The sequence below is a fragment of the Setaria viridis genome, chromosome 3, assembly GCF_005286985.2.
Source record: "Setaria viridis chromosome 3, Setaria_viridis_v4.0, whole genome shotgun sequence".
Taxonomy (NCBI): Eukaryota; Viridiplantae; Streptophyta; class Magnoliopsida; order Poales; family Poaceae; genus Setaria; species Setaria viridis.
The window spans coordinates 49,156,510-49,178,047 of NC_048265.2; the positions used below are offsets into that span (position 1 = coordinate 49,156,510).

At 51.5% G+C, this 21,538-nt stretch overlaps 1 protein-coding gene across 1 annotated transcript; it reads right to left on the reverse strand.

Moving 5' to 3' along the window:
- Positions 1–9,536: 9,536 nt before the first annotated feature.
- On the reverse strand, positions 9,537–11,247 carry LOC117850018 (protein LURP-one-related 10). The gene is made up of 3 exons (XM_034731792.2): positions 10,911–11,247; positions 10,234–10,470; positions 9,537–10,139 (listed from the first exon to the last, which is right to left on the reverse strand). The coding sequence occupies exons 1-3, from the start codon at positions 11,166–11,168 to the stop codon at positions 9,744–9,746; spliced, it is 891 nt and encodes a 296-aa protein (XP_034587683.1). The 5' UTR covers positions 11,169–11,247; the 3' UTR covers positions 9,537–9,743.
- Positions 11,248–21,538: the final 10,291 nt, after the last annotated feature.

The window sequence follows — 21,538 nt, forward strand, 5'->3', positions numbered from 1 at the left end:
GGCATCCGGCGACTCGACATCCGACGCGACTCCCAACTAGTCCTCGAACAAGTCACGAAGGAGTGGAGCTACCATGACCCCAAGATGGCGGCGTACTGCAACGAGGTCCGCAAACTCGAAGACAAGTTCGACGGGCTGGAACTCAACCATGTCGCAAGATGTTTCAACGAGGCAGCTAACGAACTGGAGAAGGCGGCATCCGGCCGAAAGCCTGTCCCTGACGGCGTCTTCATCAGCGACCAGTACAAGCCCTCCATCAACTACAAGGAGCCAGGAGGGGTTGGCGACACGCCACCTGTCCTGGACTCGGGCGCCGACCCGGGAAAGGACGGCAGCGCGCCACCTGTCCCGGACTCGGGCGCCGAACCGGGAGGGGTCGGCGACACGCCACCTATCCTGGACTCCGAGGCCGACCCCCTTGACTCCGAGGTCATGGAGATCGACACAAACCTGGCAGCGGGGTCCGACCCCCCATCTGACTGGAGAGCCCCATACCTCGACTACCTCGTCCGCGAGACACTACCGATGAACAAGACGGAGGCACGCCGCACTAAATCCTTCATCATCATCGACCAGGAGCTCTACAAGCCGAGCCACACCGGCATCCTCCAGCGTTGCATCCCGATCAAGCAGGGAAAGGTATTGATACAGGACATCCGCGTCGGGGCCTGCGGCCACCACGCCGCGCCAAGAACCCTCGTCGGGAACACCTTCCGGCAGGGCTTCTACTGGCCGACAGCAGTAGTCGACGCCACCCACGTGGTGCGTACCTGCGAGGGATACCAATTCTTCGTGCGCCAAACCCATCTGCCCGCATAGACGCTCCAGACCATCCCCATCACGTGGCCATTCGCAGTCTGGGGACTGGACCTAGTCGGACCTTTTAAGAAGGCGCCCGGGGGCTTCACCCACTTGCTTGTCGCCGTCGACAAGTTCTCAAAGTGGATCGAGGTGCGGCCCGTCGCGCAGATCAAGTCAGAGCAGGTGGTACAATTCTTCACCGACATCATCCACCGTTTCGGAGTCCCCAACTCCATCATCATGGACAACGGCACGCAATTCACCAGGAAGAAGTTCCTCCAATTCTGCGACGACCACCACATCCGAGTGGACTGGTCGGCCATGGCACACCCCCGCACGAACGGGTAGGTCGAGCGGGCCAACGGTATGATACTCCAGGGTCTCAAGCCACGGATCTTCGACCGCCTCAAAAAGTTCGGCGGCAGGTGGGTTGCAAAGCTCCCCACGGTCCTATGGAGTCTAAGGACGACCCCCAGCAGGACGACTGGCTTCACCCCGTTCTTCATGATCTACGGGTCCAAGGAAATCCTCCCCACCGACCTGGAGTACGGGTCACCGAGGGTCAAGGCGTACGATGAACAAGGGAACCAGGCATCGATCGAGGACGCGCAAGACCAGTTCGACGAAGCACGCGACGTGGCCCTGCTACACTTGGCCAAGTACCAGCAAGCCTTACGACAGTACCACAGCCGCAAGGTACGAGGCTGAGCTTTCAACATCGGCGACCTGGTGCTTCGCCTCGTCCAAGACAACAGAGGCTGCCACAAGCTGACCCCTCCGTGGGAAGGCCCCTTCATCGTCGCCCAAGTACTACAGCCAGGCACATACAAGCTGGCGACACCCGATGGACAGATCTTCTCCAATGCTTGGAACATATAGCAGCTAAGATGCTTCTACCCTTAGTTATTGTTTCCAAGTTTGTACATACATACTTCTGTAACTTTTTAGTTCATGGAAAAAGATAATTTTGAGTCGATCTCGTTTGAGTCTCGTCCCGAGCTCAGGGATATCCGACCCTGGCTCTACCCAGGGTTGCATATCCCTCGGGGGCTATCAGGGGCTCCGGCCCAAGTCACTCAACGCCTTCTCAAAACATCTTTTCTTTCCGAACCGACCCTCTTCCTAAACGTTTGGGCGTGAAAAGGAAAGAGTGCACGAACGACGCTCAAACAAGACTGATCGGACTGCGAAAAAACCTACGCCCTAGCGGCTACGGTGTCTTCGCTCATCAGCGCTTACTGACGCGCCCAACCCGCGCTCTAAACTTTCCAAACCCAAAAAACAAGAAAGAGGATCGAAAACATTTTTCGACAAAGTTATAGAAAAGGCCTCCGCAGCCATCACAAAAACAAGTTCAAAGTTAACTAATATATTTACATTCTGGGGCGTCTAAGCCCGCTAACTCGTCCTTGGGTCTTCGGGCGGAACGGCTTCATCCTCCAGAAGCTTCGCCAGGGCCTCCGCTAGGTTGAGCACCGACGCATCGATCTCGTCCAGCTCGGCCTCAGAGTAGCTGGAGGCATACCCCCCGCTCATCCCGACGACGTTGATGTCGGAGTAGTGGGAGCCGAAGACGCCGAAGGCTCACCTCACGCCAATGTGGAGCGCCTCCCGAGCGATCTCGCGGGCCCGCCGGTACGTCCCAAGGACACGAGCCGCCAACGAACTCATCCCCTTCCCCTGGACCATGCCGAGGCCGTCGCAGACAACGCGGACCGCGTCCCGCAGGTTGCTGTGCTCGGCGCGCTCCGCATCGAGGACCTCCCTCAGCCGGGCGAGTTCGTCTGTGAGGCCCATCCACAAACATCTGCCAAGTCAGAAACCATCACAACACCACAAAAGCAAAGGGACAGCAAAATCCCTACCCTCAGACTGAGGCTTCAGCTGATGCTCCCGGTCGAGCCCCTCGGTCACGGCGGTCTGAAGCCCATGCACTTGCACGTGGAGCTGACTGACCTCCGCACCGAGCTCGGCTGATATCTTCTCAGCCTCAGCCTTTTGGGTCGCCTCGAAGTCCCGCTCCTGCCAAGCCTTCTGCCGCTCGCGCCGGATACGCTCGACGGTTTTTTGGAGGGCCTCATGGTCCCCCTTCAGCCGTGCGAGCTCCTCGGCATCAAGGCGGGCCTTCTCGGCAGCAGCCTGGAACTCCTCGAGATCGAGGCGAGCCTTCTCGACGATGGCCTGGAACTTGTCCTTCGACCACCGCGCGTCCTCCCGTGCCGCCTGCTCGCGCCTGCGCAGGTCGTCCATGACTTGCTAAGCGGCGGCGACCTGCGTGGTCAGCTCCCCGGTCCACTGCCTCTCCGTGGAGAAGCAATCCCAGAGCCTCCGCTCGAGCCGGAGGAAATCGGACTTTCCCCGGCTGCACTCCTGGAGGGCCTACAAAACAATTCATACTCAGCAACAGAGAGACGAGAGGAAAGCAATCGCCGAGGAGAACACCCTACCTGGCCACCGGGGACGACGACGCCGTCCAGCTCCCCATCACCGAAGACAGGGCAGCGCGGACGTTTGCAAGCCTGCCCTACACCGCCTACCACTTACCCCACTCCCTGGCGTCATCCAGCACGAAGAAAGGACTCTACAGGTCATCACGGGACATCCAGCGCAGGGTAGTCCCACTCCACGCCTTGGGAACAGGATTAACCGAGCCAAGGGTGGAGGCCGCTCCAGCCGACCCCGGCCCCGCCGTCCCCGACGCTACCGCCGGGACAGGCGCCATCGCCCCTGATGCCGTCGGCCTCGTCGACGGCCCCGGCACATGCGTCGTCGTCTCTGTCAAAGTCGTTGCGACCGTCGTCGACACTGACGCGCATCCTGCTCCATCTGCCGCCGCCACTGTCTCCGTCGCGGCTGCCGGAGTGGGCGTTCCTGTTCCCGCCACCGCCGCAGCCTTCGTCGCGGCCGCTGAGGTAGGCGTCCCCACCTCCGTCATGGCTGCGGGGCAAGCACCCCCGCCTCCGCCGCCGCCACCTTCGTCGCGGCCGCCGGGGCAGGTACCCCCACCTCCACCGCCGCCGATGTCCCCGTCGTGGCCGCCGGGGCGGACTTTCCCTCCTCCGTCGCCACCGCCGTCTCCGTCGCGGTCACTGGGGCAACTGCCCCTATCTCCGCCATCGCCGTCGGAGCTGCAGGCTCCTCCTTCGCCTCGTCGTCGAGGTCTCTCACCTCGCCGGCCGGAGGGACCCCAGGGGCAACGCCCTATCCTGCAGGGTCAGTCGCGGAGGCAGAAGGCAGAGCAGGGGTCGGACCCTGCCCCATTCCCGGCTGCGATGCCCTTCCTCCTCCTCCTCCTCCTCCTCCTCCTCTTCCTCCTCCTCGTCTTCCTCCTCTTCCTCCTCATCGTCGTCGTCATCGTCGTCCGACACGACCTGGCCCTGCCGCCGCCGTTGGAGCTCCTTGGCGGCCTTCTTTTTCTTCGTCAACGTCTCTTTGTCCTTACGCCTCTTCTGCTTCTCGGAGGGGAGGCAGTTCTACTATCGCCGCTCAGCGTCCTCTAGCACCGGCGGGCGCGAGTCGACGACATTGGTCATGTGGCCCTGCAGAAACAAAAACTCCACGTCAGAACAACGAACCGAGAAACATAGGAAAAAAGAACAAGAGCGCGAAATCCTCACCAGCTCGACGAAATTCTCGTCCGGGCGCATTGGAGGGTGACCGGGCAATGGGTAATCGGCAACCTTGCCATCCAGCGCCTCCCGAACTTGCCGCCGGATCTCGGTGTTGGCAAGCGCGCCCGTCGCAAGGACGGTGCCCTCGATCGGCACATCGGGAACCATGTTGGCGAGCGAGCGAATCCGAAGCATCAACGGCGCCACCCTCCGAGCATGGTACGCCCCGATAACTCCGGCCCCGGTTAGGCCTTTTCCTTTCAAGTGCTCGATGGCCTGAAGCAAACCGGCGATCCGCTTCTTCTCCTTCTCCACCGGGCCGTACGACCATAGCTCCGGCGCCGCCTCGATGACGCGGCCAGTGAACGCCGGTAGGGGGGAATTAGCATAGTTCTTCACGTAGAACCACTATTGATGCCACCCCTTGTGGGACGCCGCGGTCTTCATCGCCATATATTCCTTGCCGCGGGTCTGGCAGAGGTGGATGGCGGCGCACCCTATCGGCACCGGGATTGCCCACTGCTGGCTCCCCTTCTGGTATAGGCTGACCGTGAAGAAGTACTTCCAGAGCGAGAAGTTGGGCTCGATGCCAAGGAACCCCTCGCACAGCGCAACGAACACCGCGATGTGTTGGATCCCATTGGGATTAAGGTGTTGTAGCTCGAGCCCGTAGTAGTGCAGCAGCCCGCGGAAGAAGTGGCTCGGCGGGGTCGCGAACCCCCTCTCATGGAAGTGGGCGAACGAGACGACGTAGCCAGCGGGCGGGCTCGGCACCTCCTCCCTCTCGGGGAACCGCCATTCGCCCCTCTCGGTCCTCTCGCAGAGGAGGCCTTTCCTCATGAGGCCGTTGGCGCGTGAGGTCCCAAAGTTCGAGCGTGACCAGGACTCCTTCGCTAAGGGGTGGAAAGCTCGACGGCGGAGGGTGAGGGAAGCTGCTGCGCTAGGCAGAGGAAGGCAGACGGCACGAAGGAAAGCAGAGGATGCGCGAGCAGGCGAAAGGATTTGGGAGCAGTTGCAGGTGGAACCAGCGAGGCAGACCCCCCATCTTATAGGCGGGTGCGTGGGAAGAGAAACGGGCGGCCCTGTCGTAGTTAATGCAGCACCAGGTACGCCCCATCATGCCCGCCTTTTTGGGAATTTGTGCGCACGACCTGCTGTAGGAAAACATCCCCTCCTTCCTCGTTTCACGGACCGGCTCCTTCCGCCACTTCACCTCCCAGAGAGCGAGTGCGCACGACCTTCTCCACGTCCGACCCAAGGCCCACCAATAGGTAAAAAGGGATACGGGGCTGAAAATGCTCCTACGGCCCATTACGGTCCAGGGGTTCGAAGGCTGGCCCACTAAGGGTTCAACAGCCACCCCAGGATAACCCTGAGCGAGGGGTGAGAAGGGACGAGTGCGCTAGCGGCCATCACCCAGGTGCACGACAGCCTAGGGCATCCCGACCTCACGTTCGAGTCCGAACCGGCAACAAAGTTCAAGGTTTTTCCCCGAAGAAAGGCAACGAGCCCCCGAATCCGATCGAACGGATTCGGGAACTATATGAACTGGCTGGCCGAAATCTGGGGTACGCCACAAGCTTGGCCTGAGCCGGACCCTCCCCCCCAAAACGGGGACCGGGACCCTACTCGAATCAACCCATTTGTAGCTCAACAAGCACCACGGTTCGTCCAGCGAGGATAGCGTGGCACGGCTTGCCCCCTCCGTCTTAGCGAACGGACGCTTGAGGGGTAACGTTCAAAAGTCGATCTAGCCTCCCGACCGGTCTCCTGTAACGCGCGGGGGCTCGGGGGCTAGCTCCGCAACCAATGACCACGCGAATGGTCACGATTCGATGTCTCCAGGACACCTCGCCTGATCGACCTCTCCGGCCAAGCCGAGCAAACAACACTCCCTATCTCTGATTAACTGCAGCTTGCATGACGAGCAGAGATCCCTGACGAACGACGAAAACAACCTCTGGAGGAGCATCCTTGCTCCACCACAGGCTCGGGGGCTACTGTTGGAGGAAATATCAACGACCTCCTAATGCCCCTTAAAACAACAATCATAAAGGCCCAGGCCCACTTGCGGTGATGCGATTGCCACCGGCCCGGCATGGGAAGGGAACATCCAGCTCCGTCTTGCCCGACCCAAGGTCCTAGGGTTGGACACTCCCGACCCCTCGATGGCAAAACTCCGCCTCGCCCAACCCACGGTCCCAGTGTCGGATGCGCCCGACCCCTCGTTGCAAGATTCCGCCTCACCCGACCCCGGGCGTAGGGGTCGGACTCATCCGGGCCCACAAGACAAGGGTCCGCCTTGGGCACAGACCGGCTGACGAGGGCATGGATCTCGTGGGCCCCTCACCGATCTTGCCATAAATGCGCCGCGGCACTGGCGCGCAGAAAGGCGCCCGCGCCCCTCGACGTGATCGCCACAAGTACCCGGGCGGACCACTGTAACCACGACCGCACATGCTACAGTGGCCGTGGCTCCCCCTAATTCATCATAAGGCACTCATGGCATGCGCCGCCCGGCACAGGAGGGAGCTCCGCCCGTTCTCGCGCCCCGCGTATCCGACGACAGAGACGCGACGTCCGTGTCCCACAGACCGTAAGCAGAACAACATGGATCAGCCGTCTCCCCCAACATGCACAGTTGCCATGACCGAACACCATCATCATGCTTGGCGGCAACAGCCTCTAGGAAGATCGTCGACAGAAGACAGCTGCCCTCCTCCGGTGGACGCGCTGACAGGGGCCGAAGGTCGGAGCAGGAGGCGGCGGCCCGGGGACTTGGTCCTTCTCCTTGTACTCTACTTTGCTTGGCTTATCTCTTTTACTTCTCCACACACCCGGTTCACCTGTAACCCTGAGTCCTCCTTGCGCTATAAAAGGAGAACCAGGGGCCCAATACCGGGAGGACTCTGAAGCCAACAGAACCCACACCCGGTTCACCTGTAACCCTGAGTCCTTCTTGCGCTATAAAAGGAGAACCAGGGGCCCCAATACCGGGAGGACTCTGAAGCCAACAGAACCCACACACTCACCTCTAGAGCATCAGTGCACACCCAAGAGACTTGGGACCGGCTCCCTCTCTCGCCCGTTTGTACCCCCTACTACAGACCCCGCGTGAGTAACACGAGCAGCTCCCCATACTGGACGTAGGGCTTTTCCTGCCCGAACCAGTCTAACCCCGTGTCCTCTCACGCCACCATCCGAAGCCTTACGCGCATAAAAGAAATTTACTAGCCGTAGTCTTGATCCGCTAATCTTGACAACGACAATATGCATCTGCTTAGTACATATGTTGTGATCTGATATGGTTTTTAATCATGTTTTTTGAGATCATTATTATGTTGTTCCTATTGCCTAGTATGTTAGAGAATTGCATACTTGGGTTTGCTATTGTCATGATTTATTTATTTCAGAAATTAATACAGCAATTGCCTAATTATCCAAAAATCTTATAATATGCAATCTGCTGATTTTATGATGGCTAGTTTTGCTGAGTCACTAAGGCTAGAAAAGTTTTCTGGTGTAAACTTTAAGAGATGGGAATCAAAGGTTCGTCTTTGACTTAATGCGAGGCACATCTGGGACACAAGAAAAGGCAAACCAGAAGGCGAACTGAATATTAAGCAGCAGCAGAAGTTCGCAGATGCCAATAATCTTTTCGTGGGATGTATCATCAGCGTGCTCTCTGACCGTCTAGTCGATATCTATGTGGACTCGATAGATGCGAAAGAGTCGTGGGATGCTTTGGTTATAAAGTATGGTGCAACAAGTGAATTGTACCTCATCAGATGATGAACAACCGTTCTATGGTAAAGCATGCGCATGAGGTGTACGGCATTGTGAAGGATCTTGAGCAGCTTAATTAAGTTTGAGATATCCGACAAGTTTGTAGCTGGATGCATAATTGCAAAATTGCCTTCAACGTGGAGGAATTTCACCTTAACACCTCACAATGTTTGCTTTTTCAAGCTGAGCTGTTGCATATTGTATCTTTTGGTCTGGCGGTTTATCGCAGCACGGCTCTGCAGCTTTTCAATTGCACGTGTAGTACGTATACCATCCATACGATGAATCTACAACCGCACCGCACACCTTCACTTGCATTGCATCTGCCAGAAAGTTTGTCTACTTATGGTGTACTTTATTCTAGTCTGATGCTAAAACAAAGGCTATTGGATTGCAATGCACTGTCCTGTGATCTTCTTTTCGGTCCACTTAACAATCCCAGCCTGCAGATCCTGGGCGCTGACAATGGTAAGCGACTGGGGAGCTCAATGCAACTGGGAGGACGTCCAGTTTGTCCCATTGAGAGAACTCCAAGGTCAGCAGCAATCTGCAACATCACATTTGCACTTGTTACCGTCAACCAACTCCACCATTATATTCTTACCGTTGCTGATACAGTTTCATCGCCGACGCTATTATGCCCGATCCTTATGTGCAGCAGGTTGCCAGATCTACGTAGTGCAATCACTTCTGGCAAGTTCCTGCAATACATGCGTGATCAATCCACAGCAGCAGGCTCCACCGGGGCATGCTTCAGTACCTGTCTACCCTCCTCAGCAGTGATCTGCACGAGCTGGTCCTTTAACCCAAGTGTGGATTCCACGAATGCCACGTATAGGCTTATGGCCTGTCTGGTTACGCTTGGCGCATCGACCGGAGTTGAATATAGGCCCTTGTCGTTCCACCATTGTATACCGAATTACGTTTAGGGTCCGTTTAGATGTAGATATTGGAGACCTTGTATTAAATTGAGTTCAATACCAAATGTGGGCCCTTGTCGTTCCAGCATTGTATACTGAATTACGTTTACCGCTTTCCTCCAGGTTGAACACGTCGTTGTACAAGTTTCTAACAGAGATACCAACTGATGATTCTGCCCACGCACCACGTCAATGCTAGAGCAACTCCGACAGATTCTTTCTCCCTTTGCCCTTTGGGCGTGTTTGGCAGCCTAGACTGCCTCAGCCATGCCGTGAGCTAGGCTCGAGCCAGCCCAGCCAGACCCATGAGCTAGGGTTAGATGGTGTTTGTTAGATGGCAGTTTGGTAGCCTGCGCAGGGAGAAGTGCCCTAGGTTACCCCATGCAGCTGAGCTCAAAAATGCACAGAACAAAGGATCAAGACTTAAAACTGGATTAAGATACAACTAATTAGGGAGGTCAACAGTACAAATGTGGTCCAAATTTACATAGAAAAGAATTTACATCAAGTTCACATGGTAATTAGGGCTTTCTTGCATGACAGTTCCATGGAAATGGAGCAGGAACATGGTCCAGACGCCAATCATCATGGCCTAAAAATTAAGTACCGCGAGGAATTGGGTTTATTATCCAAAAAAGTCAAACGCATAATTCTCAGCTGAATAATTCTCAACCGGATAATGCTCAGCTGGGTAATGCTCAGCTGAATAATTCTCAACCGGATAATGCTCAGCTGGGTAATGCTCAGCTGAATAATTCTCAACCGGATGATGCTCAGCTGGGCAATTCTCCACGGGAGAATCCTCAGACGGGACCAGCTCAGCTGAATAATTCTCAACCGGATGATGCTCAGCTGGGCAATTCTCCACGGGAGAATCCTCAGATGGGAAGTCGATGGATTCGCTGCAATCCTCTTTGTGAATCTCATTCAGAATCATAACCAGAGCCCCAACGAACACATGGTCAACGTGAGGGAATACCTCGAGCAGCACAGTGGAGAAACCGTGCTTACGGTTCATCATCTGCAGTCGTACCATGCAAGTGGCAAATTAATAAAAAGGTTTAAGAAACAGTTGGAGAATGAACTCGTCTGAAATATATAATTGCGGTACGTACGTACGTACTGACGACCCGAGCGATAATGGCGTTTGTGTTGCCAAGATAGAAGGCACAATAAGCCTTGCTGCCGTCGTAGTCAACCTGCATCTTGAAATCGCAAATACGGTGCATAGTGTTGGCAGCCAAGAAGACGTCCATCTCCGTGTCAGATTTCTTCTTCGTATAGAAGAGCAAATCGCCAGCGTTGGAGCTATCCCCTCTGAACACCTCCCATCTGTGGTGCATAGTAAGTTTCTGGTAATGCATGCATGCGCTCTAGTCAGGTCATCCATAATAATTGGCATTGCTATAAAATATGAATAAAATATACTTTTGTGAAACTACATGTCAAGACAAATCTGCTCATAACATTTTTCATATATCCAAACTCAATACATCAAAATCATTTTTCCAGTCAAATTTTGAAATAGTTGACTTATATTAGGGCAACCTCAAAACGACATCTAATTCGGACCTAGAGGGAGAAGAAGTTTAGATTGTGATAGAGATTATATGTCAGCAGGAAATAAAAGTACAGTATGTTGTTGCTATGTCACCCATACTCAAGTGGTCAGTCAAGCCAGCTGCATCAATTTCCAACGATTCAGATGCCGCCATCAAATTGACATCCAGATCAAAGAAAGACGCATCTTTTAGCCCATCTAGGTCGGCCTAGCTAAACTACTCTTTTTTACCTTCTCCTTCAAGGTGAGGATGGGGTGGCCGGCAGCGTCGAGGAGCAGGAGGCGATTGTGGAAGCTCAGAGTTTTGGTCCTGGCTTTCAGCACGACGGCTCCGGAGGCGTTGGTGACGGTGTAGCCACTGGACTCCTGGGGCTGGACCGTCAGCTGCACCAGGTCTGGCGCGCAGAACAGCGGCGACACCACCGCCACCGCCACCGGCGCCGCCGGCGCCGGGGCCCTGCTTGGAGCTTGGCAGGGTAGTGACGCCATCTCGGTCAGGATCACCACTTGCTATAGCTCGCCTTGCCGCCGCTTGTGCTTGGTCGATGTATGTGATCGCTGCTTCTTTTTTAGTGGAGTATATAAATGCAGATATCACACGTTCAGATTGTGCACATCTCTTTGAAGAACAGGAATAACTGTGGGGTCTAGAACAGGTCAAGGTCAATGCATAATAATGACCACAAATATGTATATATTTTACGGTTTTTCCCTAACAAATTACCAGTACTCTATCGAATTAATGTGGGTAACTGTTCAATGACAAATGAGAATTTTGAGTAACATTCCTTGCCTATTAATTTGTTGGACTTGGAGTAGTGAAGAAGGTGTAATGGACTTCTCTTAAGTCTTACCTTCACGCATAAACACAGGAGTAGTTTTCCTTCAATACAAAACATGTGATGATATTGATCAAACAAAGGACACCTAATAGCTTTCATTTTTCTTACTTTGCCAATTGTGTATACAAGGATGGCAACGGAGTTACGGTGAAGAAAGACTGATGAGGCAGCAGCCCTCCAATTACAAACAGCACACCTTACTCACGTCAAAAAAGAAAAATAAAACAGAAAACTTGTATATGCAGCTGCAGTATAAGATAGTTCGTTGCATATACAAGAGGTCATCTGATGTGCTTACCCAAGTTGAGAGCAGAGGCTTGAGAGTCCCTCAACCAAAATACAAGTGATAAAAACAGAAAACTGAGACAATTCAAAGGTTCACATAACTTAGAATCAGAAATTATATATCTTTTCTCGCCTATTGAATCGTCAAGACACGTACCCTTGGAAAAGAAAAACGAAAAATGAAAGCGACCATGTGTCGTATCTCCTGCTTCACATATTTTTCATGATTAGGTTTTTAACCGCCAGCCACACTTTTTGTGGTTGCCACATTTTACCTAAGGTTAGTTGTGGTAACACATGGCTAGCAACGACGACTGACTCGAGACCTGTAAAGTCGTGCGCTCAGCGACGACGGGTAAGACCTCGCCAGTCGCCACCATAGCTTGTGCTTGCCAGCACCGTCAATTTTTCGTTTCTTTTGCACCAAAATTTTAATTAAAATACCAGAACAGTTAATGGAAAAAATAACGTTGGCTGGCTTGATCGATCTGAGGGTTTAGCAGAGTCAAGAATTCTTGGAGCGGGCGTATTACCATTATATGGTCCCAAAATAAATGTGTAAAGAATTTTATTTTAACCCACTAACCAAAATCTGGCATGGAGCTACAACTTAAGATTATATTTTAGTCTACTTCTAGCCGGTCCGTGTGTTGTCCAGGTACGTAGCGGTGATTTTATCAATCTCAAGATCCAGCAATCCTAATCTCTCGAAGGTACTCATAAGGGTAGGGTATACATGCGTGTGTTCGTATGAGCGAGTCTATGTACGTTTGTAAGCTCCTGGTGTGTTTCGTAAAAAAAAATACTCCCCCCATTCCAAATTCTAAGCCATTCCAACTTTTTGGAAAGTCAAAGTATCTTAAGTTTGACTAAGTGTTGACGCTCGTTATTGACACACTTTTCGTGCTATTTAACTTATACTAACCCACCACTTTGCACATGAAATAACCTCATTTTCGCATATGCAAGACATTCTAAAGGATATTATATTTTTGTAGGAAATTGGGCTAAATATGCATTTTTTGATAAAGCCTTGAACGAGCAATGGACTAGAGAAAGATGAAGATCAGGAGGCACAAAAAGGGTCCAGGCCGATCGACCTGGTGCCCCTCAAGCCAATCGGCCTAAGGTTTTCAGCCTCCACCGACGCTCATTTTTTGCAAGCAATCCTCCAAGATGACTTAAGGATCAAGTTTGTGAAGATATGACAAGGATCGCTTCGGGATCAAGGAGGAATCAAAGAAGATCAAGCGGAGATTTGAAAAGTTATTGAAGATCAATCTCATCCTGAAACTACCGACGTGTCAGGCCCACACGTATACAAAAATAAGGTTCCAGAACATTGAAGAAGACTTGGCGACGAAGCTGGAAGCGAGGTGGTAAAAGGAAGGGCCAGGCCGACGGCCTGGACCCATCCAAGCCGATCAGCCTACCCCTTTCCTTCACCCGTTCGCCTTACAATTCCAACTCGATCAGCGAGGCCCGATACAGTCGGTTCAAGGCACTCCATCTCAGCGAAGTCAACATGGCAGCAACCATAGAGGCCCTTCATCCTGACAACTCGGAAGTGTCAGACCAAGCCAAGCTGGACCTGAAGTTAGTCAAGCAGGACCCTCGAGAGGCCGCGGCTACCTTGGGCCTAACTCAGAACCTGAACGTCCAGTAGAAGACCTCCAAAACAAGATCAACGCCGGTCGCGACACCCGTACCATCATTGAAGGACGATGCCGCGAGCACGAAGTCGAGTACCAAGGAGATGACAGTGATGGTTTCCCCGCCTTCTCCAAACGTGTAAGGAGGACAACGCCAGCTGAGAAGTTCAAACCCTCGGGCATCACCAAGTACGACGGCAAGCAGGATCCAGTCCAATGGCTCCGGTGCTACTCGCTGTCAGTACAAGTAGCTGGGGGAAACAACAACACCAAGGTCATCTACTTCCCCATCTGCATGGAGGCAGCACCACTCACATGGCTCGAATCATTGGTAAAAATTCCATCAATTCATGGAAGGACCTCAAGACGGCGTTCACCAACAACTACGTGGGAGCAATGCAACGTCCTGGCAACAGGATCGACTTGTCTCAAGTCAAGCAGCAACTAGGAGAGACCCCGCGTAGCTATCTACGTTGTTTCTTCGACAAGAAGGCCACTATCATGGACATCATAGAGCGGGACGCCATAGATTGATTCCAAAACTCTCTACGACCGCCGTATGTTCCAAGATTTTGGCGGGAGACGTCCGGAAGATATCAAGTCTCTCAAGATCATGATACAAGCCTGGACAGAGGAAGAAGACAAAGAGATCGAGAGGTTTTAGTCTAGTCATAACAGGAGCCAGAACAACAACAATCAAAGTAATGGCCAACACAATGACAAGAACCATAATGATCGACCCAATAATGACAACCGAGGCAACTACTCGGCTGGTCAAAATCGCAAGGGGAAGCCAGACAATACTGTCGCGGTGATGTCCCAGTCTTCCAAGAAAGGTGGCAGGAATCAAGAAAGGACTCCATTCAGTGAGCTCCTGAAGAAGCAGTGCCCGTGACACCCACATAGTAAGCACTCTGTAATGGATTGCTATAGTCTACGCAAAGTCATGAAAGATCTGTCAGAACCTTCTGGAACAAAGGATAAGGGAAGGGCCAAAGAAGACAAAGACGACAGGCGATAACGGGAAATTTCAAAACTCGTCCAATACCGTCAACGTCATCTTCAGCAGCACACCGAGTATTGCTACTAAGCGATCCCAGAAACTAGCCCTCCGAGAGATTATGTTCATTGAAGCAACACCTACATTCCTCAAGTGGTCCGAGGTGCCAATCACCTTTTACAGAAAGGATCAATGGACTAGTTCCTCCGACCCAGCACACTACCCTCTCGTCCAGGACCGAGTAGTCGCAGGCTCCAGACTCACCAAGGTACTCACCAATACGCAACACGATCACGTTCACAATATGCATGTAGCTGCAACAGTATGCATGTCGCATCAGCAGTAGCAAAATTCCCATGCCTCAGACTTAGTTGGACGTTGGTCACAGCAAAACCTACATGCTGCAGCAATCAAATGCATGCCCTCAGCAAAGAGTAGCGAAATTATGTCCTTCTGTAGCAAGTTTGAGCAACAAGGAATAGTCTTAGTCCTTTATCTGACTTGCAACCAATGTACAAAATAGGTTATGGGATTTAGCATAGAGCTGTGCTCAACCGCTATAGCTCCGCTATAACTCACTGTAGCGCCGCTATAGCTCGCTAATTAGTACAACGCTGTTGTAGCGGCAGCTAGCATCAACCGCTATAGCGTCACTATAGCCTCTCTATTTCGTACGCAACGGAATTAAGCCTCTCTATTTTGTACGCATCGGAATTAAGGAGGACTTTGAGAGAGGGAGCTCTTATCCATGTTTTGGTTTGTGGGTTTGGGAGTGAACATTATAACTTAAGCCATCTTTCACTTAAAACTACACTTCACATTCAATTACCAACAATATAAACCTGATAAGAGAGATTCATGAGAGTTAGTCCCTAAACTTCCCATGAATAACACAAAACAAAAGACTTTTAAGTCGTACTCCAAACTCATATTCCATCCTGCATGAACAACATCGCAAAGCAAAATTTCAGAGATCAAATAAGTTTACTAACTCATGCGATATAATTTGTTGAACGACGACATAAATATAAATCTGACCGTGGAGAGTAGTCGCTTTGCCATGCCAGCTAGCTAGGGCATGCCTGCAAGAGCTGAGGCCATGGCAGCGTGTAGGTGAATTGGTGAGAGTCCCCTTCGTCCGGCGATAAGCTCTCCTTGGGCGCCAGCTTCTTCGTGTCCATGTCGATGGAGAAGAGCAACTTCCTCTCGTCACGGTCCCCTGCCGACAAGACGGCGGTCCCAGTGCCGACGGCGATAACGTACACCTCCAGTCTCTCCTCCGGGCAGCCGGCTAGAAGCCCGCGTGCAACCTCAGACAGCTTGGGGATGTTGTGCTCGAGCACCCACTCGCCGCCGCTGCCGCTGCCGCCTCGGACGCGGCGGTAGAACTCCAGCTCCTCGCCGTGCACGTGGATGATCCACGTCGACGGCGGCGATGTGGGATTGGCGCCGGCGCCATGGACGACGGTGAACGTAGATATGCGGGGAGCCTTCGACTTGTCAATGCCGATGGGCAAGTAGACCTCGGAGAGTTCCATGCTGGCGTTGTCAAGGACTCTGACGTTGCCGGTCACCGAGCCCAGGTAGATGGATCCATCGACCCGGCCGGCGACGTGCCCAATGTAGTAGCTTCCTGCCGACGGCCGCCTCAGGAACCGCCAGCCGTCGCCGCCATCGGCGGCGGAGAACACGCAGACCTGGCGTGGTGCTCCGTCTCCGTGGAAGCAATGATACAGCACCCTGAAGTTCGATATGGAGATGTTGCCGTCGCCGTCGCCGTCGAGCAACGCGACGACGAAGCCGGCCAGCTTTTCCAGCGGATGGGGGATCCCTTGGTACCGGCGTGTCAGTGGGTCGCAGACGATGAGGTTTGACGGGGAGTTCTGACTGTTGCAGAGGACGACGAGGCCGCCGTGGCAGTCAGCCACCTCCCAATCCGTGGTGGTGGTGATGCTCCGGGGGAGGAAGTCGAGGGCGAAGCGGCCGCCGTCGATGGGTGGCGCCGGCGGCGATAGTGAGGGCACGAACGCGATCGGGCGGACTCTGCAGTTGTGGTAGTGCCCGACGACGACGGGCGGGTGGAGGGAGCTGGCGAGGCGGAGGAAGGAGCGGCCGCTGTCGGCGCTGGCGACGGCGCGGCGGAACTGCCGGTAGGCGCACGCCGCGCGGAGGAGCCAGAGCGGGGAGTCGAGGCGGAGGAGTATCTGCCTGAGCAGGTCGTCCGGGACGTCGTGGATGCTCCTCGGCTCCTCCGCCTCCTCCGTCCCCGCCTTCCTTCGCCATTGCCGCGGCCGCGGCTCCGTGGGCGCACTCGAGGATCGGAAGCCCTAACGGCGAGCGAGGGATCGGAGAAGTGGCGGCCAACGATGCAGACCGGAGACGCGACGAGCTTTTGGCCCCGCCTGTCCCGTGCTGCTCACCCGAAACGGACACAACGCAGCACAATTTTAATGGGCCGCAGCGCAGCCCGGCCCAGCAAAACAGCCCATGTAAAGACTTGGTTTTGGTGCTTACTAGCACAATGCCCTTGCGTTGCTATGGAGTTTTTTTTTTCTGCGAGCAATCTTTATAATTTTTTACTGTAAAACTTTGCTATCATTTGTTTCTTGTAACCCAATATGCAAATTTTGCAAGGTAGGATTTCAGAGCTGGGTACGCAATTTCAACTTGATTATAGATGCTAAATCTTAATTTGTTAGTACATGCAATTTGAAATGCATGATTATAGTGGAGTAGATGTCACAATACGTTAGTAAAGGTACTTGAAATTTAGCTCAGAGCAACACATGGCAAAAGAAAAGCCACAAGCTCCGACTCGAAAAATAGTAAAAGAAAATGTTGAAAGGAAAGTTAGCTAATCTACTGACCACCGCGGCTTTACAGTAATCTTGCTTAAGTTTCTTCTTGTTCTGCTCCTTCCCGAAGTTTTGCACAAAGAAAATGGAAGCAGTGAGCAACTTGGGAATGTCTGTACCCTAAATAGTGCAGTACAAACAGCCAAGTCAGAATTTTACAAGAATGTCATTGCATTGCAAAGTTTATTTGTGTTAATTGATAGGAGCTAAAGAAGCTTTGGAGTGTTGTGCAAACTCTAATGTCAAATCAAACCAAGTTGCAGCAGCAATATGATGAACTGAAAAGTCAAGTTTCAGCACCACAAATAAGGTGCCCTTCTGTTGAAAGTAGTCCAAAAGTTGATCCAGTACCTAGAGATCATTTGCAAGCGAGTGGTGCTAATATAACCAAGGAGATTCAATTTTACATCCAAACAGGAGACCTAGAACAGAACCTGAGGTAAAATATGTCTATTGAGGTTATTTACTATAATCAGCTGCCGTTGCTGACTATTTTCTCTTCAATCATCAGGAAACAAGCAATGTTGTGTTACCAATGTCAGCAAAAAACAAAGAGCAGTACATCACAACATACTGTCCAGCAAAAACTAAAGGAAAAAACCAAGTCCGCAAAGCCTTGAGGAGAAAGTAAAGAAACCAAGAAAATTTCAGACACCACTTAATAAGGTGAGTGAGGTATACTTTTTTCTCGTATTAATATTTTCCTAATATGCAGATAGATCAAACACTTAGGAGTTTAATTAATTTCCTTGTAGGATGAGATGCAAGGTATAAAGTGTGGCATGGGGGTTGGTTTGGCATCACCAAACAGTAAAAAGATGGTGGCAATGGGGACCATTCAGAGAACAGATAGCAAAGCTAAAGGTAGTGATGGACATCCATTGGCTGATTGTGTTGAGGTACTTATCAGCGTTGTTTTTAACCAAATGACCATGTTGCCTCGTGCGCATGGGAAGATTCAAAAGCTGGGAAATGCCACTGCCCGTTGTATAGCATGGCCTCGGGAAATGTATGGTCTCTGCACTTAGGTGGTTTATTTGATTACTTCTTATTCATGAAACTCAAGTTTGTTTTGTTCTAACCAACCTGCAGATCATGAAACCCAAGTTGAATAATGTCCATGGTGCTTCACAAACTGTGACTAAAAGCAAGTCAGCAAGGAAGATGACTAAAGAAAAGACCAAGTAAGTAAGTTTCCCACTCTTTTTAGTTAGTCATTTGTTACCATCATTGATGCAAATAACATCTGTTTAAGTTAGCAAATACAACTCCCTTGCAAAACTGTATTTTTTTCACATATACAGTGCATGGTACAGTTAGTTGGTTGAAAATTCTTTTGTTTGGTTTGTGCACCAAGCACACTTTTTTTCTTGTCAAGATGTATTTATCCATTCTGTACTCATCCATGCATGTTTGCTTCCAAGCAGGAAGCATCAACCAAGTGAGATGATAGGAAGGCAGGCTATGGGTCAAGATCTATTGATTCCACATTTATAGTTAGATGTATATCTGTGATTGAACAAGCTAGTTTTTTATCTCTTCAAGTGAGCAAGCAGCCTGTCTCATTCAGGAGTCAGGATACAAACATTGGAACTGGAACATTATTTGGAGATGGATATTTGCTACTTTTCTAGCATTATCGACTGTGTTTACTTATAGATATGGATACTAAATCATGTATATCTTAAATATTAAGTGTTTGGATGTATCTAGTATGGTTGTGTGATTTTATCGGTTCATTTTCAAATGGAATATCTTGAATTGGTACTGCCAGCAAGCTCTTCTTGGGTGATTTAGTTTTGAAGGCTTTTTTTAAAAATGCCTCCATCTGTGTTTGAGGGCGTTCTAGAAAATGCGCTAAGAAGCTTCAAAGGCACCTCGCAGAATGCCTCTGGAAGTAATACAGGCATTCTGAAGATGACTTTATTACTGATCTTTGAAGGCATTCTGAAAAATGACACCAAAGACTTTTACGTCCAGGTTTTCCCCAGCATTTTCAGAAATGCCTGGAAAAGTCTTTTAAAGCGTTTTTGCCACTTTTAAAGGCGTTTTAAAATGCCTTGTATGTTCAGTCATGTTGTAGTGTCGAGGGAGAAGCGGCCGCCGTCGATGGGCCGCGACGAGGGAGCGAACACGATCGGACGACCAACGTCATTGTTGTGGTAGTGGCGACGGGCGGGTGGCGCGAGCGGGCGAGGCGGAGGAACGAGCGGCCGCCGTCGTCGGAGCCGGCGAAGACGACGCGGCGCCATCGTTTGCATGCGCACGCCGCGCGGAGGAGGAGCCTGGTCGTCGGGGACGTCGTGGATGCTCCTCCGCGACTCCTCCACCGTCGGGTTCCTGTTCTTGCGCCGTTGCCGCGGCCGCCGCTCCATGGGCGCTTTGGAGGATCGGAAGCCCTAGCGTCTTGCGTGGGTATCGGAGCGCGCTTCGATCTGCGGACCTACCGTGGATTGTTGGCGCGTGCGCATTCCAGCAATCCGACGCTCATGACGGACTCGGCTCCAGACGCTTTAATGGACGCGGCTCCACCGGAGGACGCGGCTCACTCGGCTCCAAGCGAAGGTGCACGGTGACGCGGATCTCTCCTCGAGGTCATGTACGTCGCCGCCGCCACCACCTTCGCCGCCTCCCTCATCGCCGGCAGCATTCCCTCGCCGCCCCTGCTGCCGCTTTGACACGCTTTATTCAGAATAGAGGTTCAATGCATAAGTCATCGCAATGTCTATAATGCCTGCCTGTACACATGAATACATGATGCTCCTGCTAGCAATTCTGCAAAATGCTACAAGATTGGAGCCCTTTGATTTTGCGATCAACGAATCAACTATTATGCTGTTGGCATATAGTAGCGTTGCGTACATTCATCAACTTTTGAAATGAGTTCATACTTGAATGTTCAGAAATCTGTTTTTAGAGTTCAGAGCATGATGATTGTTATGCAGATTTGCAGATACAAGAACCCCATTAAATCAAGAATTCCGGAATCAAGTTAGAAGATGCTTTTGATTGGAATCCGTCTAAATGTTACTACTGAATCCAGTTTGAACTAATAGCACTATGCCAGTTAATCTAGAATATGAAGGTATTTATTTCAAAACAATTTTACTGAACCACTTCTCTTCTTCACATGAACCTGTTAACTTTTGTCCATCAAATGATATAAACCTGTCATTTTTTTACACATGTAGATACCACTTGATTTTATTTGCTAATTATTAAGAAACCAGAAACATTCATATTTTTAACATATCCATCAAATTGCAGATTTCAAAGAATCCAAATCCGTTTCAGATAAAAAGATACAGTGCACACTGATCTCTCTACATGGACACTTTGTCATTACAAAATCTTTGTACATGCATGAGCAGGTACACATCATACGTGGACAATTGATCATGCCAATGCAAAATTTCTAGATAACTTCTAACTTGAGTAGTGCAGAACTGCAGATCCTACGGAACATTGTTTGATATTACTAGCAGATCATTGAAGATGAGACTTATGGCAGAAAGTGCTCTCTTAGCCCTCGGTAATTCAACAACCTACCAAAAGAACATTACTCCCTTCGTTCCAAATTGTAGGTCATTTTTTATTTTTCTAGGTTCATAAAGCTTATTATGCATCTAGACATACATTATATCTAAATGCATAGCAAAAATTATGCATCTAGAAAAGCGAAAACGACCTAGGTATGGAGCCTGCCGAAGCGCGATGGTGGACCTAGGTACGGCGGCTGCAAGATCTAGCAACTGGGCAGCGCGCTTGGGTAGGAGACAACTTGAGGAGTCGAATCGCCCCGACGCATGCTCTAGATGAGCCTAGCTGCCTACATTACGCTGGGGAGCCGAGCCGCCACGTTGGACTGATGGTGGAGCCGATATAAAAGCAGTTGCCGTAGGATCGCTGGGATGCGCATGCGGCAACAATCCATGGTAGGTCCGCATGGGAGGGACTCTAGGGACTGTCCTCGTAAAAAAATTTTCCGCACATCTTGCCTGAGGACGTGCGCTTAGACCCACCATGCAAGCAGATTTTGAGATTTTATATTCGCGCGGGCCAGTTGAGTCAAACTACCTTGGTCCACTTGCAGCGGCGCCATGGCAGCGGTGGGATAGAGGTGGAGCTTGCTGAAGGAAGGAAGGAAGGAGATGTTTTTTTTTTCTGGGAAGCCTTTCATGCCTCACCAGGCCAGGTAGAAACACACAGCTCGTTTAATCAGGTG